This window comes from Trifolium pratense, linkage group LG4, assembly GCF_020283565.1.
Source record: "Trifolium pratense cultivar HEN17-A07 linkage group LG4, ARS_RC_1.1, whole genome shotgun sequence".
In the NCBI taxonomy this organism is placed as follows: domain Eukaryota; kingdom Viridiplantae; phylum Streptophyta; class Magnoliopsida; order Fabales; family Fabaceae; genus Trifolium; species Trifolium pratense.
Window position 1 is genome coordinate 27,372,246 of NC_060062.1, and position 13,497 is coordinate 27,385,742.

Below are 13,497 nucleotides of genomic sequence, written 5' to 3' on the forward strand. Positions count from 1 at the left end.
GGAAACAAGTCCTATGCAAAGGAAGAAGGGCTTATGTCCTTGACCAATGGCTGACAAGTTCTCAAGATAATAATCAGAACTTGATAAATGAAGAGGAAGAATATTGGGATGACCTTATCATTAACTGTGATAAAGAGTTCCACCGTAGTGATTAAAGTTGTTTCTCATACAGCCTGTCACTCAAAGAAGTATCATGAATCATTCATGGTATCTGGATAGTGGGTGTTCAAGGCACATGACTGGTGATAAACAACTATTTTCTAAGCTGACTATGAAAGAAGGAGGTTCTGTTGGTTTTGGAGGAAATCAGAAAGGAAAGATAATAGGTACAGGTACAGTAGGTAATTCCTCCCTATCTATTAATGATGTTTGGTTAGTTGATGGACTTAAACATAATCTATTGAGCATAAGTCAATTTTGCGACAATGGTTATGTAGTTGTCTTTAATAAGGAATCATGTACTGTGACTAAACAATCTGATAACTCCATAATATTCAAAGGTCTGAGAAAGAACAATGTTTATAAAATTAATCTTTCTGATTTGAATGAACAAAAAGTGATGTGTCTTTTGACCTTGAGTGAAGAAAAATGGATCTGGCATAAGAGGTTAGGCCATGCTAACTGGAGGTTAATCTCTAAGCTTAGTAAGCTTGACCTTGTCAGAGGATTACCTAAAATTAAATATCACTCAAACACACTTTGTGGTTCATGTCAAAAAGGAAAGATTACAAAATCTTCTTTTAAACCTAAGAACATTGTCTCTACCTCAAGACCATTGGAACTTCTTCACATTGATCTTTTTGGACCAGTTAACACTGCTTCAATCAATGGAAAGAAGTATGGATTAGTGATTGTTGATGATTACAGTAGATGGACTTGGGTAAAATTCCTAAGAACAAAAGATGAAGCTTATGATGAGTTTAGCATCTTCTGCAAACAAATTCAAAATGAAAAAGGCTACACTATTTTAAAAGTTAGAAGTGATCATGGTGGAGAATTTGAAAATGAACCTTTTGAAAACTTTTGTGAAAAATATGGCATTTTGCATGAATTCTCTTCTCCTAGAACTCCTCAACAAAATGGGGTTGTAGAAAGGAAGAATAGAACTCTGCAAGAAATGGCCAGAACCATGATGCATGAAACTAAAGTAGCAAAGTTTTTATGGGCAGAAGCTGTAAACACAGCATGTTATGTTCAAAATAGAATCTATATCAGATCTAAGTTGAACAAAACTGCTTATGAATTGTTCAAAGGAAGAAAACCTGATATTTCTTATTTTCATCAGTTTGGATGTACATGTTATATCTTAAACAATAAAGTCCATCCAAAGAAATTTGATGCTAGAGGTTATAAGGGTATCTTTATAGGATATTCTGAACGCTCAAAAGCATACAGACTGTATATTTCTGAAACACATACTGTGGAAGAAAGTATGCATGTCAAATTTGATGATAAAGAGCCTGACCAAGTGTCAGAGCTTGTGGAAGGTTTGTCCAGATTTCAGGTATCAGAGGATCAATATTCAGATATTCCAAACTACTCAGAACATCCATTCTCTGAAGTACCTCTGAACACAATAGTTCCTACAGACTCTGAACAACCAAGAACTGAAGCATCTGCTGAACCTGATGTTGATGAGTCTGAAGATGATGAGCCCCCAAGAAATACTTTCAAATACAAATCATCACATCCAGAGGAACTGATATTAGGCAACAAGGATAGTCCAAGGAAGACAAGATCTCAACTGAGAAATGAGGAATCATTAGTTGGTCTTATCTCAATGATGGAACCTTCAAAGATTGATGAAGCTCTGAAGGATGATGCTTGGATTGTAGCAATGCAAGAAGAGCTGAATCAATTCCAAAGGAATGATGTATGGACTCTAGTGCCTAAACCTTCACACAAGAACATTATTGGAACAAAATGGGTATTCAGAAACAAGCTGAATGAACAAGGTGAAGTGGTAAGGAACAAGGCTAGATTGGTTGCACAAGGTTATAGTCAACAAGAGGGGATTGACTATACTGAAACCTTTGCACCAGTTGCTAGACTTGAAGCAATCAGGTTACTTCTATCTTATGCTGTTAATCATGGAATAACCTTATATCAGATGGATGTTAAGAGTGCCTTCTTAAATGGTTTCATTTCTGAAGAAGTGTATGTTAAACAACCTCCTGGTTTTGAAGATGTCTCAAACCCAGAACATGTTTTTAAATTAAAGAAATCACTGTATGGTCTGAAACAAGCTCCCAGAGCTTGGTATGATAGACTCAGTAATTTCCTTCTTGAAAAGGGGTTTGAGAAAGGAAAGGTTGATTGCACACTCTTTAGAAAAACAACCAAAGAAGACATTTTAATCATTCAAATTTATGTTGATGATATTATTTTTGGTTCAACTAATGCTGCTTTGTGCAAGAATTTTTCTAAGATAATGCAGGATGAATTTGAAATGAGCATGATGGGAGAGTTGAAGTTCTTTCTTGGAATTCAAATCAATCAGAAGAAGGAAGGAACTTATGTTCATCAATCAAAATACACTAAAGAACTTCTGAAGAAATTCAATCTAGATGACTGCAAGATAATGAATACTCCTATGCATCCAACTACCAACATGGGCAAGTCAGATGATGAAGGAAAGGTAGATCAAAAGGTCTACAGAGGTATGATTGGTTCCTTACTCTATCTGACAGCCTCTAGACCAGATATTTTATTCAGTGTTTGCTTATGTGCAAGATTCCAGTCAGATCCCAGAGAATCTCATCTTACTGCTGTAAAGAGAATCTTTAGGTATCTGAAAGGAACAACTAATCTTGGACTTCTCTATAAGAAATCCAATGATTATGTGCTAAATGGATTCTGTGATGCTGACTATGCTGGAGATAAAATTGAAAGAAAATCCACAAGTGGCAATTGTCAATTTGTTGGTGAAAACCTTATCTCCTGGGCTAGTAAGAGACAAACTACTATAGCTTTGTCTACAGCAGAAGCAGAATACATTTCAGCAGCTAAGTGTTGCACACAACTACTCTGGCTAAAATATCAGTTAGAAGATTATCAGGTAAGCAGTAACAATATTCCTTTATATTGTGATAATACTGCAGCCATTCATTTATCTAAAAACCCTATTCTACACTCTAGAGCCAAACATATTGAAATTAAACACCATTTTATCAGAGATTATGTTCAGAGAGGCATTATAGATATTAAGTTTGTTGATACTGAAAATCAATGGGCTGATATTTTTACTAAAGCTTTATCTGTTGAAAGATTTGATTTTATTAAGAAACATCTGAACATGTTTTCAATCTCTGAATGAAAAATTTTTTTTTGGCAATTAAAGTGTAAGAAGTTATGTATATCAGAACTTATGATTCAGAACATCTGAAACACAAGCTCTGAAGTACTTAACTCTGATAGAGAATTTTAAATAACTCAGAGGCTCTGAACTATTTAAGTGGGAAACGTTTAGTATTCACTGCTGAACAGTTGTCCATTAAAATAGCAGTTACCGAGTAAATTTCTGCACGTGGTCTACGTGTGTCAGGTAGTGGGTGGTTAATGATGATTTTTGGTATTCAACTTTCTGTCAATTAGCGTAACTTCCCAAATTTGCTATTTTCGTGTTAACTGTGTGCATTTAAATAAAACTTACACAATACACTTGCACACTATTCACTTTCACAACCTACACTTTCATATTCTCTCTAAACCTTCAACAAACTTTCTTTCTCCCTCGTTAGTTTTCCAAACCTTACCCTAATCTCCAACAATGGCTGGTGCTTCGTCTTCTTCGTCAAAAAGGATTCCACCGTTTATTTTCAAAAATCTTCAGATCGTTGGGAACGAGATGGAGTTTCCAGAATCTGAACTTACTTTTCTCTCAGAGAAGATGGTTGATTTCGATGGTCTACAAGCTAATGGGTTTGAAGTTAAGAAGTACTTTATCACTCAAGGATGGGATAAGTACTTCGACATGCTTAATGGTCCCATTTATCCAGATTTGTTGAAGAAATTTTGGATGAAAGCAAAGGTGTTTGATAAGCATGAAGCTAAGAAGGAAGAGCTTGCTGCAATAGAAAGGAATCCTAGTCTGAAGAGTAAAACTAGGAAGGAAATGGGTTTGCTGGATTATACAGGTGTACAGATTAGGTCAAATATCTGTGGGATGAACATGGCATTCTCGCCTATCCATTTCAATGCTCTTCTTGGTCTACCTAACTCTGGGATAGAGTTAGATGCGTTTGAAAAGGATACAAGATACAGAGATGATCTTCTGCATCTCATATGCACAGACTTCTCCTTAAAAGGGAAAGTAAAAGGTTTGACTGATGAATGCAGAGTTCTTTTCAAGATCATCTTAGCAGCTATCAGTCCAAGGGTTGGTGGGACTGATACAATCTCCTGGACTCATCGTCATCTGCTGTATTTCCTTCTGACTGGAAAGAAGGTTAATCTTGGAGATTACTTTTTTGAACGGATTTGTGAAGCCATTCTTGCAAGTAAATCTCAGAGGAAAACTACTATAGTTTATCCTAGGTTGTTGTCAGACCTTCTGCATCAAGGTCATGTTGTTCAGAACTTGAAGAAATTCCACCCTGAATTGGTTCAGAAGAAGTTTTATCCAGAGATTCTGAACGCTAGTTTTCTGTCCAAGATGCGTTTGATTGCATCTAAGCCTGTTGCTCCCCCACAAGAGTTCTCTGTTAGGCTTGAAGATCGTCTGTATGTTGAAGGCTACCCTGTTATATCTGAAGCTGATGCTGAGCATGTGATTCAGGACTACTTGGAAGTGCTCAGACAAGAAGGTTTTGTTGTTGACAGGAGTATGGTTCCTCCTGCTCCAACAAATCTGTATAATCCTTCCAGGAAGCAAAAGAGAAAGGCTGGAACTCAAGAGGACCTACCCAAGCCAGATCTTTTGGCTCAGAAGAAAGTCAAAGTTGAACAATCTATGGCTGAGCAAAGGACTAAGAGGAAGCATGAAGAAACTGCAAACAAGGCTGCTGAGGGAGCTTCCAAAAAGCCTATTGTTGTTGAGGAAGACAGTTCATCTAAAGAATCTGAGTCTGAAGATGAGACTGAGTCTGATGAAGAGACAAATGCTGAAAGACTTCGTAAAAGACCTACTCCTAAAGATAAAGGTAAGTCTACTCAGTTCATCTTTAATGAAAATGAGATTGGATTAGGTTACACCAAACCTCTCAGAACTATATTACCAACCTCTGATATTCCAACCTCTGATAACCCCCTATCTGAACTAGAAAAACATCTTAGCCCTGACCCTCTTAATAATCAAACTTTCACCCAGAAACCTTCATCTCCACCTAAACCTAAATCACCTCAACCTCAACCACAAAAAGAAACACCTATCACATCACCATCTGAACCTCAACCAGATATTCCTGTCACTAAACCAATCTCTCCCACAAAACAACCCTCTCCACACAAATCTCCTGAACCATCTCCTGACCATATTTACCCTGAATCAACTTCTGACATCTCATCATCTGAACCAACCCCTGAACCCCATCCTAACCCAAGTGCTGAACATGCTTCTCCTGAGCGTATTCACACTTGTGCTCCCAAGCCTTCAGCTGCAGAAGTTGTGATTATTGACAACCCTGCTACTGAAACACCTACTCTCTCTACCATTCCCAATCCTTCACCCTCATCATCCAATCCTTTTAGTAATCTATCCACTCAATTTCATGAAGATTTGCTTAGATTATCTACAATAAAGGACAGGTTCTTAGTTTGTCCTTCTGATGTGGACCTAGAAGTTTCAAGCATTAAGGCAAGGATTTGCAATGCTTTGGATGTTGCTGCTGCAAAGATTAAGGCCGTTGTTAGTAAGAGGGATCTCGATGGTATAAGCTTCATGAGGAACAGTTTGGCTAGGGCTGAGTTGAAAAGGTTAACGACGTTCAATCATGAAGAGCATGAGCGTGCTAAGCTTGTCGCTATAGCTGCTGCTGTGAGGCGTCTGTCTGCATTCCATGATTGCTGGGTTGATTCTACTCTTCTGAAACGTCTTGAGGATCAACGGATTGAGAATGAACGTCTAGCTGAAGCTGCTGCAAGGCTTGCTGAAGAACTTCCTGAGATAAACCAAGAGGATGCTACAGATGATGTGCTTGCTTCTCTGAACCAGGATGATGTCCTGATGATTGACTATCCAGAGGAAGGTGAACCCTCTGATAAAGGCAAGGCGCCTTTGGTTGAAGAACAAGCACCTGTGATTGAAGATCAAGCTCCTGTGATGGCTACTCAGTTGCAGATTTTTCAAGAAGCCCTGAGGGAACAGCAAGAAGGTTTAGAACGTCAAAGAGCTGCTCATGAGACATTGGAAACCAAGGTGGATGGTTTAGTTTCCAATGTGGGATCCTTGAATGATAAATTCGACCAACTCTTAGCCTTTCTTAAGAAACCCTAGGATTCTATGCACATGTTTTATGCTTTCTTTTTATTCTCTGTTTATCCTCTGAACAATTTTCTTTTTAAGCTATATTTTTTATGTGGTTTGTTTTATGTTTTGTTTGTTTTGCTTGTGCTAATTTTTTCTTTGATAAATAAGAACATAAGAACACAAGATGCTTTTAAACAAAAATTTTTTATTAATGCTTTGACAATGTTGAGTACATTGGTAAAAAGAAAAAGAAAAAGACAACCTAATCCTAATCAGATGGATAAAACTCAGAAGAAATCTCTGATTTCTCCTCAGCATCATCTGATGAAATTTCAATGGGATCCGGGTTTTGCTCTTGTTCTTCTTCTTCTTGTTCTTCTTCTGGAACATAGCTAGCCAGAAACTCAACATAGTCAGCATCATCTTCATTCTCTTCAGCCTCAGAATCTGATGAGATGTTTATTATCTCCGCGTCTTGTGGTATCTTGTTGTCTTCTTTATCTCTTTCATCGTTTTCGCGTTTCTCTTCGTTCTTCTTTCTCTTAAACTCTGCGATGCGTAAACTAAATCTTTTCATTATTCCTAATCTCTCTTGCTTCACTTGTTTCTTCTTGTTTTTACTTGAAGCAGGCATTATAACTCGTTCACCTTTTATAAACCCTTGAGCGCGTTGGTTTTCGTTTTTTGAACTTAATTCACCTTTGTAACAACCACTCTCCTTTCTCTTTGACTGTCTTGGTTATATAACTTTGTTTTACTTTTTGATAATGACAAAAGGGGGAGTAGTTACGCATTAATTGATAAGTTCCAAAACTGAAACCACACCTTTTATCTCGCTTTTATCTGTTAAATTAAAAGTTGTTACTTTTAAGTTGTTTTACGTATTTTAATGCGGAGACTAAGTTAGTTGAAACTAAAATAAATTTCATAAGTAAGGATAAGTTAAGAGTGCAATTTTAACTTAGTCTTATGAGACTTAGGGGGAGAGCTTGCAAACCTCTCACTCTGAAGAAAGATATGAAATTTGTTTTATTTCAAACCATCTTAATCTTATACTAAATTAAAATATCATGGATAAAACATAAAGTTCAGACTTTATGAAGTATCAATCTTAGGGGGAGCTTGCAAACCTCATAAACCTAAGAGAAACATGATAAGTTAATTTAACAACAATTGTCAATTAATACTTATGTTTGTCATCATCAAAAAGGGGGAGATTGTTGGAACAAAATTGATTTAAATGTTTGCCCCTATATATATATAAAGGTTTTGATGATAACAAAGTATTAATTAACAAATTGGAAGGACTAAAAATTTATTTTAAGTGCGCAGATATAAGCATCATATAAGCTCTGAGTGAAGTTCAGAGGATGTGAATTCAGAAGTTCACAAGCGCTCAGAAGATGTTGGACTTCAGAAGATACAACATTCAGAGGATGAAGACTTCAGAACTTCTTGTCTGTCTACAAGCTTCATCAACCTCTGAAGATCTCTTTGAAAGCTGTAAAGATTCCCTTTGCTAGTCAACTCTTCTACCAATGAAGAAAAGGACCTTTCAAGTCTGATCAGTTCAGCTACCCTCAGTTTGTCTGTTCTCTTTTGAGAACGTGGGTTTTCAGTTTTGTTAGCTGAATAAGGAAAGTCTTCTCTGCAGTAGTCAAAGTACCTGAAACTCTTTCTTAGTTTTGGATACAACCAAACTGCATCAAGACAGGCTGCTTGAAGACAAAAGTTTATCAACTCCAACGGTTCTTTTGCAACGACTCTTTTCTAGTGGTATATATACTAGAAGATTCAGCTACAAGATATATACAATTATCAAGATTTGAACGTGCGCTGAACAAACTCTGAACTCTGTGATATACAAGCTCTGAACCTCTGTCAAGTGTTTTTGCACTTTAGCCAAATACTCTGTACTATTTGTATTTGCTCTCTTTAGGTTCATCTAAGAGCATTTGTATATTTTTATATACTTTACTATTTACTTGTGAAACTTAAGCTTGTGTGCTTAAGTGTGAAGTCTTAAGCTTGTGTGCTTGAGCATTGTTGAGAAGTCTCTTGCTTGTGTGCTTGAGCAGGTGTAATCTTGTGTGATTATAGTGAACTCCCTTGGAAGTGCAAGGGGACTGGACTACTCTCGTTTTGTGAGAGGAACCAGTATAAACTGCTTGTGTGATTTCTCTCTCTCTCTCTTGTTATTTTTGTGTTATTTATCCGCTGCGAACGTAGTTGAGTTAAGAACTTGAAAAAGTTTTAACTTAGCTAAAACACAATTCAACCCCCCCCTTCTTGTGTTTTCACACCTTCAGTAAGTTATACTACTATGAGAAGAGAAATCATTTTGAAGCGGCACGTGTAATTAATGGTTAATGATTTCAAGTCATTTGATACACATTGAATATTATTTAAGGGTATTTAATTAAAAAAAACTATAATCAATTTTATACTTATTATAGCTTAAATTTTTGTATGCAAAATAATTTTTGTAATCAATTTATATATTATAATTTTTTGTGGCCCACCCGAATATATTTTCCTGGCTCCGCCACTGCGGGTGTTGGTCGGGGTCTTTCTTGGGACTCGAATGGTCGTTGGTTGAAAGAAGATACTCAAATAATTGGAGTTTGTGATGCCCTCCATGCAAAAATGTGGGAAATATACACAAGAACACCCCTATCTTGGTTTGGCGTATCTATGATTTCGCTAACCCACAGTGGCACAATACTCTTAAGCACGCACCTAGTGTGAGGGAAATAGATGTGTAGTTTTGTTTGGTTTGCTAATTCCAACTTTAGTCAAAGTTTGTTTGATGTAAAAAGAATCTAAAAACTCCTCCTAGAGAACTCCGAATCTTCTTTTAAATGACATGTCTAGGACTTGCATGCCTAGAAATGTTAATGTAATCCTGTATTGCCTTTTTTTTCTTCGGTTTTGCTCACTCTTTTTAACCCAAAAAAGAATAGGAAAGAAAAAAAGAAAAAAAATTTAAACGCAATTTAGCATCGGTTTTTACTAAATCAAATATGTAACTTTAAAGAATTAGAAAACTATATAAAATTTTCATATTCATATAAATGTATATTACATATTCCTTAATTATATTAATTCAACAAATTCTTGGTTTTGCTTAGTAAGTGAAAATGGCGTTTTTTGAATCGAGCAATGCTATATGTCGCGAAGACATAGCACACGAAAATTTCACGAACTACCTTTTATACTTCTTTCCTAAAAGTATTCTAAAAAATAGCACCACCATTACTCTATCTTTGTAACACAAATAAAAAACTTCATTCCAAACACTTCGAAACAACTATCACTAGTCTCATCTTCTTATATGCTAATATGTGAAGTAATATCATTTGAAGTTCTTTATAGGTTTTTGACCAAAATAAATAATTCTTCTAGGCTTGACCTTCCTCACCTCTGATTAATTGAACCTTTGTGGTCTCTCTCTTGACTCATGTTCTACTTTCGTTCACAATAAGATTGTGGTTATTAAAGCATTTCCAAAAAAAAGCATAGAGTGTACACTACACACACTTGATGTTGGAGCTGAGGTGAAGCGGTTTGTGAGTGCACTTTTGTCAGTACTAATATATGCCATGGAAAGTGTGAAGCGGTGGTGAAGAAAATAACTACAAATACTAGAGAAAGAAACGCAAGAGAGAAAAACAGTGAAAAACACGCGTCGTGATGCTTTCGTGATAGTATTATTCGCTACATCTAGCATTTTCCTTTTGAATCACAATGAAGCGATTTGGGCTGAATTGCTCCATCACCGTTATGGGCATCTCCCTTCTTATGTGTTGGACAATCATGAGATGGTGGTTGGCACAAATTCATCTCTATGGTGGCGAGATGTTATTAGTTCGGGGCGCAGTTTGGATGAGAGTTGGTTTAAATCTAATGTTAGATGTTGTATTGGTAACAGCAATAACATTAGTTTTTGGCATTTTAAATGGTACGAGAACCAACCTTTCTGTGATTTATTTCCTAACTTGTATATTAAGGAGGCAGCCAAATATGCAAAAGTTTCCGAGCGTTTGGGAGGGGGCGGTTCAGCACTAGCTTGAAAGTGGAATTGGATTGCTCCTTTGGATGAGATTGAAACCCAACAGGTGACCGATTTACAAAATTTGTTTGATGGGTTTTTACTCAACACTATAGGTCCAGATCATTAGCGTTGGATACCAGATTCTAATGGTATATTCTCGGTTAAATCGGTTTATAGCAGCTTGTTAGCTCTAAGGCGGGCCGAGCCTATAGAAGTTGTCGTGTTAGATGCCTTACAACAGCTGTGGAGATCGGATGTACCTTCCAAGGTTAATGTTTTCGGTTGGAGACTACTTTTAAATAGATTACCAACAAGAGCAGGAGCAGCCCTTCATCATAGAGATATTTTGACTAATTCTTGTGATTTACCATGCGCTTTTTGCTTTCAACAAGTGGAGGACGAGACACATCTTTTCTTTTTGTGTCCTTTTAGTAATGGTGTGTGGAGCGATGTTTTTACTTGGATAGGAAAATCATTACAATTGGGAACAATATGTAGAAATCACTTTCTGTCGTTCGATGATTTGTTCAAAGTGGAAGACAAAGGTCGTGTTCGCTACTTGGTTTGGTTGGCCACCACTTGGGGTATATGGAACTTTCGTAATAATGTGACTTTTAAGGGTGCTATACCGGATGCTTCGTCTTTATTGGAGTCAATCAAACTTAGTTCTTGGGTGTGGTTTAGTAATCGGTATGGCCGCAAGGCTTGTATCCCTTACTCGTTTTGGGGTTTAGATCCTATGTCTTGTATTCAAAACTCTTAGTTTTGTTTATCTTATTGTAATTAAGGGTTTGAGAACCCCATATACTCCCTTATAATATACTTTACTTATAAAAAAAAATTCTTAAATTATGGTCTAAAAGTGAAAAGAAAAAAGAAGTAAATAGTAGTAGAAACTAAAAACTTTCAATTAAAACATTAAAAATGTATCACAATAATCTTAAAAAGAATCCCTATGAGAAACTAATTAATGCTACCCTAAACTACAAAATTGAAAATGCAAAGTAAAAGTGATAGACAACTCATCACTAGAGTTTTAGGCTTATATAAAGACATATTGATATTATTTGTTATAAAAGTAAGCATCAAAACTATAGTAATAGAGTTTTCGACGGGGAGGATCACTGCTCTCATTCAGAAGTTACTCATTGTGTTTTTGGCCCAGAAATCCAAGCCAACCACCTCGAAGTCACTCTCTCACGTTGGCGCGCTTGTTCTTCCCTACTACCACGCTCTGTTTCCCTCCATCTCTCCCTACTCAAAAATCTAGTCATCCCTACCCTCTCGGAGACAGTCCTCAAATTCCTCTCACCCCTCCCACCACCACCAAAACCATTCTCCATCTCATCATCAAGAATATTGCGATTACGCTCTACCACCATTCTCCTTCCCTCATGCAAGCTATTCAACTGTGAAGAACTATCACTAATGAGCCTATCAGAGTTTAGGTAAAGCATATCACCTGATTCAAAATTGCTCCACCGTTGGTGGACCCCACTGTGTGATGTATCAGAACAGGTGGGGGACAAAATTATACGGTGGTCTAACCTATGCTCTCCAGTGACATCCTCACTCCTTACGTTTCTGGAATTACTATTAGAATTTTGATTTGAGTCTAAATCAACCTTACAGGACGTTTCACTATTCTCCAAAACATGTAGTGAACCTACATTTTCATTTTCTTGTTGTGACACATTGTCGTTAATATTACTAATAACTCTTCCACTTTCAATGTCTGAAGATGACAATGCTTCCTCTGTGTTTTGTTGCAGAGGAAGATTGATGTCATTGGGATCCACCTTATAACGACAAAGTGGGCACGTGGAATGTTCGTCAAGCCATGTGTCAACACATTCCATGTGGAAAGCATGCTTGCATTTTGGCAATAACCTGAGTACCTCGGGATCCTCAAACCCGTTTAGACAAACCGCACATTCTAGTCCATGTTTTTGGCCTGTCAACGACTCAAACTTGAAAACCGGCAATGATTCCACAATAGTACGATCAATCCCAGAGTTCTTCCGCTCATGCAAACGTGATTCCCCGTCAAGATTTGCATTGCTAGCAGCAAATACATTTCCACTATTGCAATGTTTGGCGTATAGGAGGAGTAGCAATGCAAGGGAAAATGTGGTTGTTAAAACACCTACTATCACTGCCGTGCTAGGTTTAAATGTAACTAATTTCTTCGCCACGTGACCGGAGCTATCTGTTGATGATATAGGAGGTGGTGATGACGCGGCAATGCCATTGTCATCTTTGAGACTATGAATTGTTCCATTTTCTTTTGAATTGTGATCTTCGGCACTTGCGATTAGAATGAGCGTGGTAGTGAATATGACAATGATGATGGGGAAGAAGGGGAAAATTTTGCTGAATGGGTTGAAAGAAGGTGCACCACCCATGTCATGTGTAAAGTGATGATGTTTTGTTTTCTGTTTTTGGAGTTTGTCATTTTTGGAGTTTCTCATTGGAACGCTAAAGAGACAAGAAAGGCGTAATTATTGTTTGAACGAGGATACCGTGTAGAAAGTGTCTATATTGGGAGACATTCTATGGTAGCAGTTCACAAATTAAAAAGTGTACATATCTAAGAGGTAAAATTACAAGGATCTATTTTATAAAAAAAAAAAATAAAAAATAGAAGGATCTATATAAAATATGTCAAATATTTTAGGTTTAATTAGTAAAATGGTCCCTTAAAAGATATTTTTGGTTTCGGATTAGTCCCTTAAAGAAAAAAAGGTTCAAATAGGTCCCTTAAAGAAAAAAAAATCCGAATAGGTCCCTTAAAGACATCTCCGTTAATCAGTTTGGTCCCTAAAAAGAGGTCTAAATAGGACCAAACTGATTAACGGAGATGTCTTTAAGGGACCTATTCGGATTTTTTTTTCTTTAAGGGACCTATTTGGACCTTTTTTTCTTTAAGGGACCAATCTGAAACCAAAAATATCTTTAAGGGATCATTTTACTAATTAAGCCAATATTTTAACTACAGGAAGATCGATTTTAGTAAAAGCATAACATCAACAATCAA

At 36.8% G+C, this 13,497-nt stretch overlaps 1 protein-coding gene across 1 annotated transcript; it reads right to left on the bottom strand.

Annotated features, from left to right (window-relative positions):
• Positions 1 to 11,605: 11,605 nt before the first annotated feature.
• On the bottom strand, positions 11,606 to 12,865 carry LOC123920123 (RING-H2 finger protein ATL43-like). The gene has a single exon (XM_045972273.1). The coding sequence runs from the start codon at positions 12,863 to 12,865 to the stop codon at positions 11,606 to 11,608; it is 1,260 nt and encodes a 419-aa protein (XP_045828229.1).
• Positions 12,866 to 13,497: the final 632 nt, after the last annotated feature.

Excerpts from the sequence above, each read along its gene's own strand:
- LOC123920123 (XM_045972273.1), bottom strand. The coding sequence starts at position 12,865 with ATGGGTGGTGCACCTTCTTTCAACCCATTCAGCAAAATTTTCCCCTTC.